We start from the raw sequence: 21,384 nt of genomic DNA, 5'->3' as shown, positions 1-21,384 counted from the left end.
TTTTTTACAAATAAATAACTGCAAAGTGGGGTGTGCGTAATTATTCAGCCCCCTTTGGTCTGAGTGCAGTCAGTTGCCCATAGACATTGCCTGATGAGTGCTAATGACTAAATAGAGTGCACCTGTGTGTAATCTAATGTCAGTACAAATACAGCTGCTCTGTGACGGCCTCAGAGGTTGTCTAAGAGAATATTGGGAGCAACAACACCATGAAGTCCAAAGAACACAGCCAGACAGGTCAGGGATAAAGTTATTGAGAAATTTAAAGCAGGCTTAGGCTACAAAAAGATTTCCCAAGCCTTGAACATCCCACGGAGCACTGTTCAAGCCGATCATTCAGAAATGGAAGGAGTATGGCACAACTGTAAACCTACCAAGACAAGGCCGTCCACCTAAACTCACAGGCAGAACAAGGAGAGCGCTGATCAGAAATGCAGCCAAGAGGCCCATGGTGACTCTGGACGAGCTGCAGAGATCTACAGCTCAGGTGGGGGAATCTGTCCATAGGACAACTATTAGTCGTGCACTGCACAAAGTTGGCCTTTATGGAAGAGTGGCAAGAAGAAAGCCATTGTTAACAGAAAACCATAAGAAGTCCCGTTTGCAGTTTGCCACAAGCCATGTGGGGGACACAGCAAACATGTGGAAGAAGCTGCTCTGGTCAGATGAGACCAAAATGGAACTTTTTGGCCAAAATGCAAAACGCTATGTGGAAAACTAACACTGCACATCACTCTGAACACACCATCCCCACTGTCAAGATATGGTGGTGGCAGCATCATGCTCTGGGGGTGCTTCTCTTCAGCAGGGACAGGGAAGCTGGTCAGAGTTGATGGGAAGATGGATGGAGCCAAATACAGGGCAATCTTGGAAGAAAACCTCTTGGAGTCTGCAAAAGACTTGAGACTGGGGCGGAGCTTCACCTTCCAGCAGGACAACGACCCTAACATAAAGCCAGGGCAACAATGGAATGGTTTAAAACAAAACATATCCATGTGTTAGAACTGGCCCAGTCAAAGTCCAGATCTAAATCCAATCGAGAATCTGTGGCAAGATCTGAAAACTGCTGTTCACAAACGCTGTCCATCTAATCTGACTGAGCTGGAGCTGTTTCAAAGAAGAATGGGCAAAGATTTCAGTCTGTAGATGTGCAAAGCTGGTAGAGACAGACCCTAAAAGACTGGCAGCTGGAACTGCAGCAAAAGCTGGCTAAAAGATTGAGTCGTGCAGAAATTATGTAGTCCGTGATGCGCTCAATAAGTCCATTGATGTCCTCAGCATGAGGCTCACAGAGTGTTTCCCAGTCGGTCACCTCGAAACAGCCCTGTAGTTCCACTAAGGCCTCCTGACCACCTCCTAATGCTCCACAGGTTCCCTCCTCACAATTGGCACATAGCGGGGGGTGAGGTAAATCTGGTTGTGATCTGGGGAGGAAGGAAGAGCTGTATGCATCTTTGACATTAGCATACAGTAGGTCTAAGATTCTCTCCCCCCTCGTGGGACAGTCCACATATTCTCTGAATGTTGATAGTAATAATAATCAAAGTGTTTTTATTGAGTTTTCAGAAAGCATATCATTCATACAGAAAAGCTCGAACTCAAGTCCTACCACACAGTGTAAGACAAAACTATACCCAGACAGAGGAAGAAAAAAAAAGAAAAAAAAGGGGGGGGGGGGTGCCAGTTATGGAGTGGACGGAAACTCATCTTCAAAATAGGAAATGAAAGGCTGCCAGACCTTAAAGAATTTCTTGGTGTTGCCCTGTATAGTAAATCTGAGATGTTCTAATTTGAGGTGGCCATCACCTCCTCCACCCAGCGTTTATGGGATGGCGGTGTTGCCTTTATCCAGTTAAATAGAATCAATCTCCTAGCCAACAATGAGGCGAATGCTATTGCCTTCCTCTGAGAGGCTGTTAGTTGAGTTTCCCTCGGTGCCACACCAAAGATGGCTGTCAGAGGCATTGGTTCTATATCCTTATTAGAAATGAATGAGAATGTTCTAAAGATGTTAGCCCAAAAGTCTTTCAGCCTGGAACAAGACCAGAACATGTGGCATAAGTTGGCTGGCACCTGTTTACATCTGGGGCAGGTCGGATCGGCCCCCTGGTACATTCTTGCCAGTTTCTCCCTTGACAAATGGAGTCTGTGCAACACCTTGAACTGTATCAATCCGTGTCTCACACATATAGAAGCAGAGTGTACTAGATCTACAGCCCCCCCCCAGTCAACCTCTGAAATGTCCAGCCCCAATTCTTCCTCCCATTTCCGTCTTACATTGTCCAGGGAGGGGGAAGCCACATTCTGAATACGTGCATATAGCGTGGAGATTGTCCCCTTAGCAGTCGGATCTGTGTCCATCAACTCGTCTATCCATCCGCTTTGTGGAAGCTCGAGGGAGGGGCTGAATGACTTTTTCACAAAGTCCCGAACCTGGAAATATCTAAAGTAATTAGTCTTGGAGGAGATTCCATAGTCCTTTTCCAGTTGAGCAGCAGACATAAAAGTACCATTTTTAAAAAGATGTTTGACACATTCCACCCCAGCTCTATGCCATTCCCTAAAGGCTGTTCCCCCGAGGGCTGGGGGAAACAAGTGATTTCCATAGATGGGAGCAGACAGGAGGGCGGTTCTGTTTTTAAAATGTGATCTGAATTGAGTCCAAATTTTCAGAGAATGAGATACCACCGGGTTGTTGTGTAAAGATGTTTGCTCAAGGGTAGAGGAGCGCAGACCAGGGAGCGCAGGGACACTGGACTAGAGACATACCTTTCCATATGAACCCATATTGGGGTTTCATCCTCATCTAACTCTTTGACCCAAAATAACAACTTATGTATATTAGCAGCAAAATAATAGTGCATATAGTTCGGCAGAGCCAGGCCTCCCTCTTCTTTCTGTCTCTCAAGAAACTCCCGTCTTATTCTGGGGACAGTTTTTTTCCAAATAAAGGCAGACGTACATTTGTTCAATTCCTTAAAAAATGATTTAGGAATGAAAATCGGTATCGTCTGAAATAAATAGAGGAGCCGCGGCAGTATATTCATTTTAACAGAATTTACCTTCCCTGCTAATGATAAGGGGAGCGATGCCCACCTTTCCATATCTAATTTCGCTTTGTCCAGTGCAACTTTAAAGTTATAGTCCAGTAAATCTTTATACTTACTAGTTACATTAACACCTAAATATGTGAATCTATCCTTATGTATTGCAAAGGGATAGGCCCGGAAAGAAAGTTTCCTCGCCTGTTTATTAATGGGGAAAAGAACACTTTTGTCTAAATTAATTTTATAGCCCGACACCCTCCCAAAATCTTTGATAATACCAAGGGCCACCGGGATACTAGTGGCAGGGTTTGACAGAAAAAGGAGGAGATCGTCAGCATATAAGGACAGCCTATGGTTTTGTGTCCCCCTTTGTATCCCTACCAATTCAGCAGCCTGTCTCAGCATCATCGCAAGGGGTTCAATTGCCACATCAAAGAGCAGGGGTGATAGAGGGCACCCCTGCCTTGTTCCCCGGAATAGAGAGAAGGGTTCGGATATGATATTATTCGTTCTCACCATAGCCTGGGGGCTCGAATAAATTATTTTAATCCACGAGCAAAATGTTGGACCAAAGCCGAATCTTTCGAGGGCCGTAAATAGATAGTAATACTCTATTCTATCAAAGGCTTTGTGGGCATCTAAGGATATCACAATCTCTGGCATAATGTTATCTCCAGCAGTATATACTACATTGAACAGACGGCGGAGATTGCTGGAGAGTTGTCTGCCTGCAACAAACCCTGTCTGATCAGGATGTATTATCTTACTTATGACAAGCTCAATTCTAGCTGCCAGTACCTTGGTCAGTATTTTATAATCACATCCAAGTAAACTTACTGGGCGATATGACTCACATTTAAGTGGGTCCTTATTCTTCTTAAGGAGTACAGAGATCAAGGCCTGTGACATTGTTTGGGGCAGAGCTTTTTTATCAAGAATTTCCTGAAATACTCTGCAAAGTAAGGGAATCAGTGCGGGAGCAAATGTCCTATAAAACTCACTTGGGTACCCATCAGGGCCCGGTGCTTTTCCTGTCTTCATACCCCGAATTGCTTTGTCTATCTCCATGACAGATATGGGTCCCTCTAACCTATCTCTATCTGCTGCCTCTAGTGGTGGTATTTCAAGGTTTTCAAAAAAATTCTTCACTCGGTCCCTATCATTTATTTCTGAGGTATACAAGTCCTCATAAAAAGATTTAAATTGATTGTTAATCCCCTTCTGATCTATAATTTTATTACCCACATTGTCTCCTATCTCTACTATCATACCAGCAGCTGCTGATTGTTTCAGCTGGTAGCTCAGGAGTTTGCCGGCGCGCTCACCATGCTCATAGAGATCTTGTCTCGACCTAAGGTATAAATCCTCCTCGCGCTGACTCTGAATGTTGGTAGTATACTGTCCAGTGTGACATGGTTGAAGTCACCGAGATCACAATAAAGGCACTCGGGCTGCTGAGTCTGTAACCGGGCTATGGCAGAGTGGATAGTGTCACATGCAGCTGTGGGGTTAGCAGAGGGAGGAACATAAACAGCCACCAAGATGACGTGAGAGAATTCCCTGGGTAAATAATACGGCCTGAGTCCAACAGCACACAGTTCAGTGTCCGGGCAACAAATCCTTTCTTTGATTGTTATGTTGGCAGGGTTACACCACCGGTTGTTAACTAGAAACAGCAAGCCCACCTCCTTTCCGCTTACCGCTAGCGATGCTGTCCCTGTCCGCCCGAACAGTGTGGAAGCCTTCCACGAAGCACAGTGTTGGGGAGTAACGGAATACATGTACCGCCGTTACGTATTTAAAATACAAAATATGAGTAACTGTATTCCGTTACAGTTACCGTTTAAACAAGGTGGTATTCAGAATACAGTTACTTTGTTGAAATAAATGGATTACACTGCGGTACTTTCCTGTTTCATTTTGTCGCGGGTCAGGACTGTTTGGGTTTTGTTTGACAGCTACGTTCTGTTGTTCCAGGCGGCAGCGTTACGGTTGCCATGGTTACAGGGCGACGCTCTCTCTCTCTCTGCGACTGTGTGTTTCCTGGGTGAGAGAGCGCCTTTTCGTTGTTGTTGTTGTGCTAAGCTAACAGGCAGAATGCTACAAGCATAGCTCTAAAGAATGTAGCATCATGGGCAGTGTAGTCCGTGCTGCATGGGAGAATGGACTGCCATACACGTTATGGGTCTGTGAGCGCGAGGAGGGAGAAAAAGGGGAGTGGAAAGGTACGAGTTGTCATCGAGCGAAAAACGGGAGCTGGAAGCATGTAAATATAATAATAACCACTGCAGCCAAGAAGAGAGCCTGACGAGCCCAGTTGTAAGTAAGCTATTAAGACTCGACTGTACACCGTGTTCCGTGTTTTCCTCCGAAAACAATAAGTTCCGTTGGAGCAGCTTTCAACGCCTCTCTCTGTCTCTCGCAAGAAAAGTTGACCCACACAACAAAGTAAAGCTATTTTTCGGCTACGAGCCGACAGGGACCCCGCCGTATTAGTCAGAGGTCCCTTTACTACAGTTCGGAGTCGCGGACCTTCAGTAACAGTAATAAATCACACAGCAATAGTACATTCACGTTGTTGTAAAAAGCATGATAATATATTAAGTAATCCAAAGTATTCAGAATACGTTACTGTCATTGAGTAACGTAACGGAATACGTTACAGAATACATTTTGGGGCATGTAATCTGTAATCTGTAATGGAATACATTTTAAAAGTAACCTTCCCAACACTGCAGATGCGTTATCGTTGGGAATGTCCTGGTGCATCCATGATTTGGGGAAACACTCCTGGTATTCCTTCTGACTCCATACCAGCGCTGAGAGCTCATCGATTTTATTTGATATCGGCAGACACGGGTTGTACCTCCTCCTCGCATTGAGCCACCGCTGTCTCACCGCCTCCTTCCTTCTTCTTTTCTGTCCTGCGTTCACATTTGATATGAGGCCAGGACATAGTGGCCGTGTCCTGTTTTAAGATCATACATGTAAAATTGTTGTCTGACCTCTCGTCGATCCAGCCGCTCAGAGTCCGTGGTTACCATGGTTACTGCATAAGCAGCTGTAATGTAAACAGCTGGCACAGCGGAAACCTACCAGCAACATGAGTGTTTATGCTTGTCATTGCAAAAGAACTGTCTGAATGGTTAACTGAAGTTAACTTGGATAATTATATTAACGGTAAACATAACATGATTGAAACATGCATATGAAAACACGATAACTCTTATTTACTTTCAGCTAAACAGATTCTGCTCAGTTGTAAATAAAACAGCGAAGTAAACGTGACCCGACAGACAGAACCTGAGTGAATGAAGTCCAGCTGTTTAACACTGAGAGCTAAACTCAGCTGAGGTTTCAAAGCTGTGTGCCAGTGACATTCGCCTATAAAGTGCTCTGTAGGGAAACAAGCTCCAGCAGCTCTGCGCTCGGGAGAAAACACTATACTTTACTTATCTTGTGCAGAAATGATGCGCTGACATTGCGTTATATCGAGCACCGGCTGCCCAGTTAAACTGTGACTATCACCAGGTAACGTGAGCTGTGTCCCAAAACGTAGTGCTGCATCCTTCGGAGGACCCAGCCTTCGTGGTCTACATGGGCCGGGTCCTTCAAAGACCGAGAAGGCCAGAAGTGCGAAGCTGTGAAATTGGACGGTCTAGCCTTCAGATCTGTCACCGCTGTTCGGTGTGAGTTTAATAAACTAGGCCGTCTGCTCCTTGCTATCTAAATATAACAGGACACTGGCGTAAACTCTCGACCATCTCACACTTCTGTTTAATCAGTTTTCTGTTTGACGTTTATTCAGCTGTGTGAAAACCACCCAATGGATTAATAAAGTTTTATTTTATCTAATCTAATAACTTTGATCTCAACCAAACCGATTTACTCATGAACAAATCAAACAGTGAAAAAAGCCCAACAATAACATTTTTAGGTTGTCTAAGTGACTTATATATCACGTTTAACCTGAGTAGCGAAAGACGGCGGTGATCTGAAAATGATGTGCCGGGAGTTGTGGGGTTCTCTGCGGCTCCAGTGACCCCCGAGCTCCCTTCAGCTATCGAGCTGGTGGGTAAGGCAAGGCAAGGCAAGTTTATTTGTAAGCACAATTCAACAACAAGGTGATTCAAAGTGCTTTACAGAGACATTAGAAACAAAAACAAATAAAAAGCATGATTTAAAATTGATTAAAACAAGCAAACAAACTAACAATTAACAAACAAACAAACAAAAAGTATATAAAATCAAAGATAAAATCAGAACAATAGATAAAATCAGTAGTTAAAATGTAAGTTTTGAAATTTAAGCTTAAAAGTGTGGATTTGGTGCTTTATTCAAATGCAGCTGAGAACAGGTGAGTCTTCAACCTGGATTTAAATAAACTGAGTGTTTCAGCTGATCTGAGGCTTTCTGGGAGTTTGTTCCAGATATAAGGAGCATAAAAGCTGAATGCAGCTTCTCCGTGTCTGGTTCTGACTCTGGGAACTGATAAAAGACCGGATCCAGATGACCTGAGGGATCTGGAGGTAAGCAGACGTCTCCGAAAACGTCGAAGCACTTTTGCAAATATGCGATATCTTGATAAACCGAGCAGATATTTGAATGTTTACACAGCTACATTCTCGCCTGAAAATATGTTAAAACTTTATTTTGTGACCCAGAAAGATTATAAGAGTAATATTAAACTAACATATTATTCGTTCTCACCATAGCCTGGGGGCTCGAATAAATTATTTTAATCCATGAGCAAAATGTTGGACCAAAGCCGAATCTTTCGAGGGCCGTAAATAGATAGTAATACTCTATTCTGTCAAAGGCTTTGTGGGCATCTAAGGATATCACAATCTCTGGCATAATGTTATCTTCAGCAGTATATACTACATTGAACAGACGGCGGAGATTGCTGGAGAGTTGTCTACCTGCAACAAACCCTGTCTGATCAGGATGTATTATCTTACTTATGACAAGCTCAATTCTAGCTGCCAGTACCTTGGTCAGTATTTTATAATCACATCCAAGTAAACTTACTGGGCGATATGACTCACATTTAAGTGGGTCCTTATTCTTCTTAAGGAGCACAGAGATCAAGGCCTGTGACATTGTTTGGGGCAGAGCTTTTTTATCAAGAACTTCCTTAAATACTCTGCAAAGTAAGGGAATCAGTGCGGGAGCAAATGTCCTATAAAACTCACTTGGGTACCCATCAGGGCCCGGCGCTTTTCCTGTCTTCATACCCCGAATTGCTTTGTCTATCTCCATGACAGATATGGGTCCCTCTAACCTATCTCTATCTGCTGCCTCTAGTGGTGATATTTCAAGGTTTTCAAAAAAATTCTTCACTCGGTCCCTATCATTTATTTCTGAGGTATACAAGTCCTCATAAAAAGATTTAAATTGATTGTTAATCCCCTTCTGATCTATAACTTTATTACCCACATTGTCTCCTATCTCTACTATCATACCAGCAGCTGCTGATTGTTTCAGCTGGAAGCTCAGGAGTTTGCCGGCGCGCTCACCATGCTCATAGAGATCTTGTCTCGACCTAAGGTATAAATCCTCCTCGCGCTGACTCTGAATGTTGGTAGTATACTGTCCAGTGTGACATGGTTGAAGTCACCTGAGATCACAATAAAGGCACTCGGCTGCTGAGTCTGTAACCGGGCTATGGCCGAGTGGATAGTGTCACATGCAGTGGTGGGCAGAGGGAGGGACGTAAAAAGCCACCAAGACATGAGTAAATTCCCTGGGCAAATAATACGGCCTGAGTCCGACAGCACACAGTTTAATGTCCGGGCAGCAAATTCTTTCTTTGATTGTTATGTTGGCGGGGTTACACCACCGGTTGATAACAAAAACAGCAAGCCCACCTCCTTTCTGCTTACCACTAGTGATGCTGTCCCTGTCCGCCCGAACAGTGTGGAAGCCTTCCACGGATGCACAGTGTTGGGGAGTAACGGAATACATGTACCGCCGTTACGTATTTAAAATACAAAATATGAGTAACTGTATTCCGTTACAGTTACCGTTTAAACAAGGTGGTATTCAGAATACAGTTACTTTGTTGAAATAAATGGATTACACTGCGGTACTTTCCTGTTTCATATTGTCGCGGGTCAGGACTGTTTGGGTTTTGTTTGACAGCTACGTTCTGTTGTTCCAGGCGGCAGCGTTACGGTTGCCATGGTTACAGGGCGACGCTCTCTCTCTCTCTGCGACTGTGTGTTTCCTGGGTGAGAGAGCGCCTTTTCGTTGTTGTTGTTGTGCTAAGCTAACAGGCAGAATGCTACAAGCATAGCTCTAAAGAATGTAGCATCATGGGCAGTGTAGTCCGTGCTGCTGGGAGAATGGACTGCCATACACGTTATGGGTCTGTGAGCGCGAGGAGGGAGAAAAAGGGGAGTGGAAAGGTACGAGTTGTCATCGAGAAAAACGGGAGCTGGAAGCATGTAAATATAATAATAACCACTGCAGCCAAGAAGAGGCCTGACGAGCCCAGTTGTAAGTAAGCTATTAAGACTCGACTGTACACCGTGTTCCGTGTTTTCCTCCGAAAACAATAAGTTCCGTTGGAGCAGTCCTTTCAACGCCTCTCTCTGTCTCTCGCAAGAAAAGTTGACCCACACAACAAAGTAAAGCTATTTTTCGGCTACGAGCCGACAGGGACCCCGCCGTATTAGTCAGAGGTCCCTTTACTACAGTTTGGAGTGGCGGACCTTCAGTAACAGTAACAAATCACACAGCAATAGTACATTCACGTTGTTGTAAACAGCATGATAATATATTAAGTAATCCAAAGTATTCAGAATACGTTACTGTCATTGAGTAACGTAACGGAATACGTTACAGAATACATTTTGGGGCATGTAATCTGTAATCTGTAATCTGTAATGGAATACATTTTAAAAGTAACCTTCCCAACACTGCGGATGCGTTATCGTTGGGAATGTCCTGGTGCATCCATGATTTGGGGAAACACTCCTGGTATTCCTTCTGACTCCATACCAGCGCTGAGAGCTCATCGATTTTATTTGATATCGGCAGACACGGGTTGTACCTCCTCCTCGCATTGAGCCACCGCTGTCTCACCGCCTCCTTCCTTCTTCTTTTCTGTCCTGCGTTCACATTTGATATGAGGCCAGGACATAGTGGCCGTGTCCTGTTTTAAGATCATACATGTAAAATTGTTGTCTGACCTGTGTCATTCCAGCCGCTCAGAGTCCGTGGTTACCATGGTTACTGCATAAGCAGCTGTGACGTAAACAGCTGGCACAGCGGAAACCTACCAGCGACATGAGTATTTATGGTTGTCATTGCAAAAGAACCGTCTGAATGGTTAACTGAAGTTAACTTGGCTATCTCAGATAACGGTAAACATAACATGATTGAAACATAAAAAAACACAAATCAACCTCATTTATTTTAGTTTAGTAAACAGATTCTCTCAGCTGTAAATAAAACAGCGAAGTAAACGTGACCCAACAGACAGAACCTGAGTGAATTAAGTCCAGTGTTTAACACTGAGAGTTAAACCTCAGGTGAGGTTTCAAAGCTGTGTGCCAGTGACATTCGCCTATAAAGTGCTCTGTAGGGAAACGAGCTCCAGCAGCTCGGCGCTCGGGAAAAAACTATACTTACTTATCTTGTGCAGAATTATGTGCCGACATTGCGTTATATCGAGCACCGGCTGCCCAGTTAAACTGTGACTATCACCAGGTAACGTGAGCTGTGTCCCAAAACCTAGGCTGCATCCTTCGGAGGACCCAGCCTTCGTGGTCTACATGGGCCGGGTCCTTCAGAGACCGAGAAGGCCGGAAGTGCGAAGCTGTGAAATTGGACGGTCTAGCCTTCAGATCTGTGTCACCGCTGTGTGGGTGTAGTTTAATGAACTTGGCCGTCTGCTCCTTGCTATCTAAATATAACAGGACACTGGCGTAAACTCTCGACCATCTCACACTTCTGTTTAATCAGTTTTCTGTTTGACGTTTATTCAGCTGTGTGAAAACCACCCAATGGATTAATAAAGTTTTATTTTATCTAATCTAATAACTTTGATCTCAACCAAACCGATTTACTCATGAACAAATCAAACAGTGAAAAAAGCCCAACAATAACATTTTTAGGTTGTCTAAGTGACTTATATATCACGTTTAACCTGAGTAGCGAAAGACGGCGGTGATCTGAAAATGATGTGCCGGGAGTTGTGGGGTTCTCGGCGGCTCCAGTGACCCCCGAGCTCCCTTCAGCTATCGAGCTGGTGGGTAAGGCAAGGCAAGGCAAGTTTATTTGTACAGCACAATTCAACAACAAGGTGATTCAAAGTGCTTTACAGAGACATTAGAAACAAAAACAGATAAAAAGCATGATTTAAAATTGATTAAAACAAGCAAACAAACAAACTAATTAACAAACAAACAAACAAAAAAAAAACAGTATATAAAATCAAAACGGATAAAATCAGTAGTTAAAATGTAAGATTTGAAATTTAAGCTTAAAAGTGTGGATTTGGTGCTTTATTCAAATGCAGCTGAGAACAGGTGAGCTTTCAACCTGGATTTAAATAAACTGAGTGTTTCAGCTGATCTGAGGCTTTCTGGGAGTTTGTTCCAGATATAAGGAGCATAAAAGCTGAATGCAGCTTCTCCGTGTCTGGTTCTGACTCTGGGAACTGATAAAAGACCGGATCCAGATGACCTGAGGGATCTGGAAGGGTAGCAGACGTCTCCGAAAACGTCGAAGCACTTTTGCAAATATGCGATATCTTGATAAACCGAGCAGATATTTGAAGTTTACACAGAAACATTCTCGCCTGAAAATATGTTAAAACTTTATTTTGTGACCCAGAAAGATTCATAAGAGTAATATTAGAACTAACTAGCTGCCGCCATTGTTGGAAACTGGAATTGGCTGGGCCGCGCTATGAATTCTGGGATATGTTGGGCCACAAAGGATGCAGCCTACGTTTTGGGACACAGCTATGGTGTTTCTTGAAATAGCGGCAGGTGTTAAACAGCTGGCAGGTGAGCAGGTATGCAGGTAAACTGAGGGCCTGTTGAGCTGATCGCTGGTTTCGTGAGAAAAATGTCAGCTGGTTCTTTATGCTACAGAAGCACAGAGACACAAGACCAGGCGGAAAGAGACGATCGTTCAGTGAAAATGAGAATCTGCGAATGCAACATGTGGAACACGGAGAGTGGAATATGTAAACAAACTGGTTAACGTTAAAAAAGAAAAACAGTTAAGATGAAACACCGGGGCTGTGAGCTCGGTGCACTCTGTCAGCTGACTGTTAGCGCAGCGAGTGACATCTCTGACAACATCTGAGCACAAACATGTTGTATGTTGACAACCTGACCAGATGTGAAGATTACGCCACGACATTCGCGGCTGAAACACTGTAAAAAAGTGTAGCTGGTGACAGAAAAACGGGATATTTTAAAACTTTAAACCACCACCATTGCTGCCTGTGATTTGAAATGCATTCTGGGATACCTGGCTGCCCCAAGTCCACACATCCAATCGATTATCTAGGATCGACCTGTCTTGACTTACTTTGCACGGCAACCAATTAGATGTTAGAGAAGCTGCAGTGGCAGTGTTAACCCCGCCCCCTTAGTTTAATGGTGAGGCTGACAGATAAAATAAATTCATGGTGATAGCTGAAGGGGACAAAAGTGCCAAAATGAATTAAATAAATGCATCATTAAATAATTAAACATGTCATAAATATTTATTTAATTAATGATTGCAACATTTAATTAATTATTTAATGGTGTATTTAATTAATTCATTATGTCAGTCCTGGCGTTCCATACACAGCAGTGGAGAGTAGACTTTATCACAGTAGATGTCTTTCTGAAAGCGCTGTAACTAAGTTTAAGAATATAATCCACCCACTGTTATCATCTTCAATGCCCTGTACCAACACAGAGCAGCTATCTGAATGCTGCTCCAACAGAGGTCGATCATCTTGTTAATAACTTTACCTCCTCACTACGTACGACTCTGGATACTGTAGCTCCGGTGAAAACTAAGGTCTCAAATCAGAAGTACTGACTCCGTGGTATAATTCTCAAACACGTAAATGTACACGAAGATGGCCCCGCCCCTCCCTGAGCCTGGTGCTTGCTCATAGGGGGGGTCATATGATTGTTGGGTTTTTCTCTATATGTACTATTGTAGGGTCTACCTGACAATGTGAAGCGCCCTGAGGCGACTGTTGTTGTGACGCAGTATTAAAAAAAATAAATAAAAAGACTGAATTGAATTGAAAACTGTGCCGAGTCGATCCGAGTAGGTACAAAAGGGTCTTTGTGTTTGTGTGTATGTTGTTTCCTCTGACTTAGTCATGTGACAGTCCTGTAAACAGCTGATTGGTTATTTTCGTGTTTTTGTCATCAGCTGGCCCAGAGCGTGATCGAACTGAACAACCAGATCCAACAGAAGGACCGAGAGATCCAGAACAACGAGGCCAAGTCAGACACACGCACAGTAACACACACACACACACACACACACACACGCAATAACGCAGACCCTGCCTTTGTGCTGCCCCCTGCAGGATGCTTGAGTACCAGCAGCAGATCTCCAGCCTGGAGGGCGACTGCCGTGAGCTCAGGAGCTGCTTGCAGGTAGGACCGCCTCACGTGGCTCACCTGTGCGGTTGAGGTGGTGTAGCTGTGACGGACAGGTGGAGTCACTCCCTCCCACCTGTGACCAGTTCTATTATACTGACCAATAACTGTTGTCATTGTTTTCATCTGTAAACCGAGTAAGATGATGAAGGTCAGTGATGAGCAGTAAAAGGTCTGATTACCCACAATCCCCTCCTGCTGCCCTTTGGCTCCCAGCAGCCCTGCTTTCTGCTCCCATCGTGCTCCAGTGATGCAGCGGTGGTACCGGCAGCTGCTAACACACAGGATGCGACATCACACCGGGGCCTGTACAGAGCTCCTACAGCCTCTCTGTGATGATGTCATCCAACAGAATCTCTCAGCACGGAGCGTCGGGCTGAGGAGGAGGAGCAGGGAGCTGATCTCAAGTTTTCAAGCTGAGACCTTCGTTGCCCAGAACGTGCGAGCGTCACCCGTCAGACCAGTGAGGTTAACGTAACTTCATGTTTCACAGGACCTGGAGAGGGCGAACCAGACGCTGAAGGACGAGTACGACGCCCTGCAGATCACCTTCTCCGCCCTGGAGGAGAAGCTGAGGAAGACCACCGAGGACAACCAGGAGCTGGTGTCGCGCTGGATGGCCGAGAAGGCTCAGGAGGCCAACCGGCTCAACGCCGAGAACGAGAAGGACAGCAGGTAGGTAGGGCGGCTGGAGGCGGGAGGAGGTCTGCTGCTGCGACTTCAGGTCATTTTCATCTGTGTGTGTGTTTCAGACGGCGGCAGGCCAAACTGCAGAAGGAGCTTGCTGACGCTGCCAAGGAACCGCTGCCCATTGAGGCGTGCGTGTCTGAGTTTGTATCAGATGAGATGTCCCAGAGAAATTCCCATGGTTACAGCAGACGGGAATAAATAAAGGAACAACAGTGACAGGAATTCCTCTCACGCCTGCTCACGTTGCTCTGCTTCTCCGCAGGGACGACGACATTGAGGTGCTGACTGAGGACGCCGGGAAGGCGGGGGGAGAGACGTCGCCGAGCCGGCCGCTTAGCAGGACTCCCAGGTGAGGCCGCACGTGCCCGCTGACCATTGACCTCTACGGAGGTTCAGCATGTGTGTGACGATGTGTCTCTGCCCGCAGTAAGAAGATCTCCCAGCAGCCTCCCGGGGGGCTGCTTGACTCAATCTCCCTCATGTTTGGGTATGTGTGTGTGTGTGCGTCTGTGTGTGTGTGTGTGTTATTGTATCTTTATTTCAGACATACACAAAAAAAACAATATATACAAGTGCACATACTTGCATTTACGTGTATAAATAGGAATATATCTGTAAATACACACACGCATGTGCTCAGACAAATAAATAAAACAAATAAAAAAACAGTCTAAATGACATGAAATGACAATTTTTAAGTCTGAAATGGAGTAGGAAGAAGTATAACATAGTTATTAGTCCCTACCCCAGTGTTGAACCCCACTGTTCACTGTTACCCTGATTCCCGTCATCACTTACGTCCTTCATTCCTTGTTTAGTGTGTGGGGTGTGTTAACATAGCTACAGTGATAGCTACAGTTTAATTAAAGTACAATGGCTGATCAACTTCATCAGTTTCTTCCAAAAACACTTTTCGAAACATCTTTATAAACCGACCAAGGCTTGAACATTGCTGTAGGTCTACAGGAAAACTGTTCCACAGTTTTACCCCACAGATGCTAACACAAAAGGTTTTAACACCTTTGTCTTTAGGTTTAATTTTCCCTTCGATTCATAGTCCCCTTCTCTGTCAAAAACATCCTCTGTTCATTTCCTGGTAACATATTGTATCTGGCTTTGCACATCATATTTGCAGTTTTATGTTTATAAGATCCATTAACTTCAAAATCTTTAATTTCAAGAACATGATGTTAGTGTGCTCTCTAAATCCTGCTTCAGTAATCATCCTGATTGCTTTTTACATAAAGGTTGAAGTGAAGTTTTGTGTGTATTTCCACACAGTATTCCAAATATGGCAGTGTAAGTGAACAGTAAAGTACCCGGGGTGGAAGGCACAAAATGTTTAGCTTTACTCAGAACAGAGATGCTTCTGGACAGTGTAGCTTTATGTGAGGTTTCCAGCACATTTTGTTGTCTATTATCACACCCAGAAATTCTGTATGAGAAACTTACTTCAACGTTATTTATCAATTTCCAAACAACATAAATGTAGTTTTATTCAAATTTAGTGAAAACTTGTTTCTGTCAAACCATGTTTTCAGTTTAATCATTTCTTGTGTGACAATTTCCAAAAGCTGCTGTGAATTCTCTCCAGCACAAAAAATATTTGTATCATCTGCAAATAAAATAAACTGTAATATATCAGATGTTTTACATATATCATTGATGCACAGGATGAACAGCTTTGGTCCCAATGCTGACCCCTGTGGAACTCCACAATGTCCAGGCACTCTGATATTCACCAAGCTTCACAAATTGTTGCCTGTCTCTCAAATAACTCCTGACCCACTCAAGCACCACTCCTCTAATGCCGTAGTGCTCCAGTTCATCAAGTAATATTTCATGATTGATTGTGTCAAAAGCTTTTTTTAGGTCAATGAAAACACCGACTGTGTCTTTGATCTGTTTTATTAGTGATCTTTTCAATAAGAACCATTAATGCCATGTTGATCTGTTTGGTCTGGGACCATACTGACTGTCCATTATTATCTCATGTTTGTGTGTGTGGCCGCATGTGTGTGGGGGCTCCTCTGTATTGGAGCGTCTAGCTTGCACATGGCGCCTCCAGGTGACCGTCGTTGTCACTTGTCGATAAATGAAAGGTGACCGTTTGTTCGTCCTCAGCAGGCGTCGGAGCGCCAACTCTTTCAGCACTTCACCGGAGAGCAGTGAGGCCCCGTCAGGCGTCTGCGCTGAGGTCCGCGTGCCAACCACGGCGCTGCACGTCTTCGTAAGTACCGTCACTCTTCGTCATCGTCGGGATGACTTGCACGGCCGTCTCTCAGTCTGCGCTCTCTCTCTCTCTGAGCGTTCAGGAAGCCCACGACGGCGAGGTGAATGCTGTGAGGTTCAGCCCTGGCTCCCGTCTCCTAGCAACTGGAGGGATGGACCGCAGGGTGAAGCTGTGGGAGGTGGTGGCAGGTGAGTGGAGGCAGGGTTTAAACAGGAAGTTGTTTTGCTTGCACAAGGATGTTTGATTGAATAACCCTGGAGCTGCAGCAGGTCACGTGACTAAATCACTTCCTGTGATTGCGTTCAGGTCACTGTGAGCCCAAAGGAGCTCTGACCGGCAGCAACGCGGGAATCACCAGCATCGAGTTCGACAGTGCTGTGAGTGTACGCGCAGCGGAAGGATATGGCAGCGTTACTTCCTGTTCAGACTGACCTGCTTTCCTGTGTTTCAGGGCTCCTACCTGCTCGCCGCCTCCAACGACTTCGCCAGCCGGATTTGGACCGTGGATGACTACAGACTGAGGGTGAGTGCGTCCAGCTGTCACACAGCTGCGTCACACACGCTCGCCGTAAATCCAACCGTGTCAGCAGATTAGTCAGCTGAGCTGTTCGAGTAACCTTAGCTACGGCGGCTGCAGTAGGACAAACAGCCCGGACGGAGCAGAAAGGTTCCACGTCGCCTCAGAGCAGCCGGCGCCGTGTTTCTGCACCTGTTTGTGTTTGAAACACATTTTTCTGCAGTTTATTCAACAGATTTTTTTTCCCACAAAATCAGGAAAATATTTCTAAGTAAGCGCTGCCCCCTGGTGGTCAGCTGCCCCTGTCTGCGTGCGCTGAGCTAAACCACGCGCTCTTGTCCGACAACTGAGCCCAGCAGGAAGTGGCGGCTCAGTTTCCTGGTCAGTGATGTCATGTAAAAGGTCTGAAGCTCAGCTCTTCCCCCTCGCGGCCGCCATTTTGGCTCCCAGCAGCCCGGCTCTCTGCTGCCATCGTGCTCTAGTGGTGCGGCGATGGTCTCGGCAGCTGCTGACACACAGGATGTGACATCACTGCGAGGTCTGTACAGAGCTCCTACAGCTTCTCTGTGATGATGTCATCCAACAAAACCAATCAGCATGGAGCATCAGGCCGAGGGGTGGGGTCTGAGCCGTGATCTCACACCTGTTCTGAGGCCAGAAAACTGTTGTCCATCTAATGTCACCTGTCTGAATCAGGTGACGTCCCCACGGTGACATGGTCAGCTGCATGTCGCCGGGGTTTCTCGTACTGACAGGAAGTGGCAGACGTCACCTGCCGATGACCTGTGTGTGTGTTTACCTGCGCTTACCTGTGTCTTTCTGTCCGTCCGGCAGCACACGCTGACGGGTCACAGCGGGAAAGTCCTCTCCGCTCGCTTCCTGTTGGACAACGCTCGCATCGTCTCTGGGAGCTACGACCGCACGCTCAAACTGTGGGACCTTCGCAGCAAAGTCTGTACGTGAGTGCACGCTCGCTCGGTCTCAGTGAGTCCTCACCCGAGCTAACTGTCGCTCACCTGTGCAGGTATGAAGACGGTGTTCGCGGGCTCCAGCTGCAACGACATCGTGTGCACCGAGCAGTGCGTCATGAGCGGACATTTTGACAAGAAGGTTCGCTTCTGGGACATCAGGTGAGCGGCGCACGAACGCTGTCATCACTCAGCATCTCTGCCATCGCTCTGTGTCACGGTGATGACACGCTCGGTCTGCGTGTGTGTGTGAGATCAGGGCGGAGAGCATCGTGCGGGAGCTGGAGCTGTTCGGCAGAGTGACGTCTCTGGATCTGAACCACGATCGCACCGAGCTGCTCACCTGCTCCAGAGACGACCTGGTGAAGATCGTCGACCTGCGCACCAACGCCGTGAAGCAGACGCTCAGGTGAGGCGGGCCCAGTGTAACACAAAGCGGTCGAAGTTTAAGGCAGCCGTGCAGGTGGGAAGCAGAAACATGGCGAGTCCATCTCACCTGAGTTGGCAGGCAGTCAGTAGGGCTGTGAGGAAATATCACCTTATATTTAAATAACCTCCAAAAACAAGAAGAAGAAGAAGAATAGCTCTTTGTTACAAGAACAGTGAAAGACAGTTTGGCATCTCCCCATGTGTGTGAAATATTATCTACACAATGACACAGAGAAAGTTACATTTACACAAGAAAGATATGTACAAGTTACACACACGCATACATGCCATCTGAGGAGCAGTGCACATGGAGTGGTTGCTGTTGCTACTATAATACATGCAGTTTAAAGAGGAATGTTGGTTGCATCATAGTATAACTAAAAATACGGTTTATAAATCAAGTGTAAAACATGAACTCAGTGTTTTTAACGATCAACTGCACACGAGGTGGTCGGCGCCGACCTTTAACGAACAAAAAGAACATCAAGCTAAGAGTTCACGAGACAAAACGACTGAAACAACAAAGCGGCTCTTTTGTGCGTGTAACATATAAAAATAGTCAAACTGACTGACGGTCGTACGTCAGACAAGTAAAGTACCCAGGATACTTTTGTTGCCGTAGTGACACTGAGTCACTGTTGACGTCACAGGCAGATCCACTTCCTGTGCTCCGCTGTGGTCATGTGACTGACTCATTCTGTTTGCGATGTGATGGTCAGGTGACCTCGGCTGACTCACTGTGTGTTTGTGTTCAGTGCGCAGGGTTTCAAGTGTGGTGCTGATTGGACCAGAGTGACATTCAGGTGGGTTCCTCTCATTACTCGTGTGTGCGTGCGTGCGTGCGCGTGCGTGTGTGTGCGTGCGTGCGTGTGTGTGCGTGTGTGTGAGAGATCTGAGCACGCTCAGTGTGTCTCGTTCTTTCAGTCCTGACGGGAGCTACGTGGCCGGCGGATCAGCTGACGGCGCTCTGTACATCTGGAATGTGCTGACGGGGAAAGTGGACCGAACTCTAGACCGGAACCACAGGTAAGATCGTTTAGGTTTATCCACACGCCAGCGGCTTATGCCGCACTGTTGACCTTTGACCTCTCCTTGCTACTGTTGTTGCAGCTCAGCCATCAACTCGGTGTCCTGGTCGCCTTCAGGAGCATACGTGGCAAGCGTGGAGAAAGGCAGTCGCGCCATCTTGTGGTCAGACATGTGACCGGGCCCGAGGAGGCGGAGTCAGGCTGTAGGCAGCCAGTGGCGGCCCCTCTGCCATCTTCATCGTGGTGAAGATGAAGAGGATTCACTGAGACTGTGGAGACGAGCTGCCGTGTTCTGTTTCTGCAGCTTTTAATGTTCAGCATCATTTTAATGACCGGGAGGAGGTGCAGCCACATGCGGCGCCGCAGCTGCTGATGCGAGGACAGCCGTCGGATGTCAGGTGACACGTTGGAAACGCAGAGACATTTCACTGTTGACACTTCCTCTCCTCATCCTCACTCCACAGGACGCCTCAGGAAACAGGAAGTGCGTGCACCGACTAATCAGAGATTAAAGAAACTGTCGTGTGGTTTGTTCCTGTCTGCACTCGGCAATGCCTCATTTCTACCTCGCCGCTTCACTCGCTCCAGGTACTGCTGACTTCCTGTTGTTCGTTTTCCACCGCAGACAGAACCGCGTCCTTGCTGTGGGTGTCGCTGTGACATCATCAGCAGGACAGCGTGTCGCACATCACGTGTTATGAATACGGCGCCTGCCCGAGCCTCAACAGGTGGTCAGCACGAACCTCAGTTCCGTCATCAGAGGGGGCGGAGTGGAAATGAGGCCATTTGGACCGTAAAGTGAACCGCCATCAGTGATGTTTTTCCACAAACAGGAAGTGGACCTTCACATTAAACTGTGTCAGAGCACACCTGTGTGGGTTTGTGTGTTTGATTCACAGATGTGTTACATACTGCACTAACCTCGCTGCGAGCACGGACAGATGGGCGAGTGTGATTGTGTAACCTGATGATTGTAAATGTCCTGTAAAAATCCTGATGAATAAATCCTCTGACACACGAGAGTTCTTCCACCCCACTCGCTCTCTGAGCGCCTCATAGCGGTGGCGAGCTGTTCTTGTTCTTGAGCCCAGGTCGTCTCGTTTTACGTCTCGATGTTTCCTGTGTTCTTCACATTAAGGAGCCAAACATTCCTGCTGGAAGCAGGGCTCGCAAAATTCCCTGGTTGCCCTTCGGGTGGGCATGCTTCAGTTTTTGGTAGAGATTATTTTTATTGTATAATATTGTAAAGCAAACAAAACATCAATCAAAAAAATTGTTAAAACAGAAATTACAACATCCATCCGTTTGCTTCCACTTGTCCTTTTCAGGGTCGCGGGGGGCGCTGGAGCCTATCCAGCTGTTATAGGGCGAGAGGCGGGGTCCACCCTGTTCAGGTCGCCAGTCTGTCAGGGCTAACATGTAGAGACAGACAACCATTCTCACCTATGGGCAATTTACACTAATCAATTAACCCTGCAATCTGCATGAAATGACAACAACTGTATAAAATTATAATCATCAACTCAAATATTTGGTTGTAATTGAACAGAAATTTCTATGAACTGTGTAGAAATCTGACATTTCCACTGACGTCACGGAGGAGAAAATGCCACTCGACGTTGAGGCCGCAGCATCTCCTTCATCAGCGTTTTCGCGGCCTCCATTTCACTGCTCTTTGTTCTTGTCGGGATTTTATGATCCAGGTGTCTTGAACCTTTTCCAGAAAACATCCAGAAACGAATCATGGTATCAGGGCAAAAAGATTCGGCCAGCTCTAATATGTGTGCCACACAGTGGGTTGTTATGATGTGGGGTATCCTGTTTCAGTCTCCCAGCTG

At 46.0% G+C, this 21,384-nt stretch overlaps 1 protein-coding gene and 2 non-coding genes across 6 annotated transcripts in view; all 3 read left to right on the top strand.

The window, feature by feature from the left end:
* The window catches only part of atg16l1 (ATG16 autophagy related 16-like 1 (S. cerevisiae)), a 29,564-nt gene extending 8,996 nt beyond the window's left edge, over nt 1-20,568 (top strand). For 3 of the 4 annotated variants that reach the window (XM_042214988.1, XM_042214987.1, XM_042214986.1), the window contains 16 exons: nt 13,449-13,522; nt 13,609-13,678; nt 14,175-14,356; nt 14,434-14,499; nt 14,634-14,720; nt 14,799-14,858; nt 16,496-16,601; nt 16,687-16,792; nt 16,911-16,981; nt 17,056-17,127; nt 17,956-18,076; nt 18,146-18,251; nt 18,349-18,498; nt 19,274-19,321; nt 19,443-19,544; nt 19,629-20,568. In XM_042214988.1, coding sequence (XP_042070922.1) covers nt 13,449-13,522; nt 13,609-13,678; nt 14,175-14,356; nt 14,434-14,499; nt 14,634-14,720; nt 14,799-14,858; nt 16,496-16,601; nt 16,687-16,792; nt 16,911-16,981; nt 17,056-17,127; nt 17,956-18,076; nt 18,146-18,251; nt 18,349-18,498; nt 19,274-19,321; nt 19,443-19,544; nt 19,629-19,722 — 1,515 coding nt within the window. In that variant the 3' untranslated portion in view covers nt 19,723-20,568. The remainder of the gene's footprint in view (nt 1-13,448; nt 13,523-13,608; nt 13,679-14,174; nt 14,357-14,433; nt 14,500-14,633; nt 14,721-14,798; nt 14,859-16,495; nt 16,602-16,686; nt 16,793-16,910; nt 16,982-17,055; nt 17,128-17,955; nt 18,077-18,145; nt 18,252-18,348; nt 18,499-19,273; nt 19,322-19,442; nt 19,545-19,628) is intronic. The other variant, XM_014329846.2, reaches the window with a different exon arrangement.
* On the top strand, nt 13,832-14,105 carry LOC121812522. Its single transcript, XR_006053117.1, has one exon.
* Nucleotides 17,502-17,777, top strand: LOC121812523. Its single transcript, XR_006053118.1, has one exon.
* Nucleotides 20,569-21,384: the final 816 nt, after the last annotated feature.

The sequence above is a fragment of the Haplochromis burtoni genome, unplaced genomic scaffold (genome assembly GCF_018398535.1).
Source record: "Haplochromis burtoni strain Fernald_Lab_line unplaced genomic scaffold, NCSU_Asbu1 Contig_636, whole genome shotgun sequence".
NCBI classification, from domain to species: Eukaryota; Metazoa; Chordata; class Actinopteri; order Cichliformes; family Cichlidae; genus Haplochromis; species Haplochromis burtoni.
This window is presented reverse-complemented; position numbering and strand designations above follow the sequence as displayed.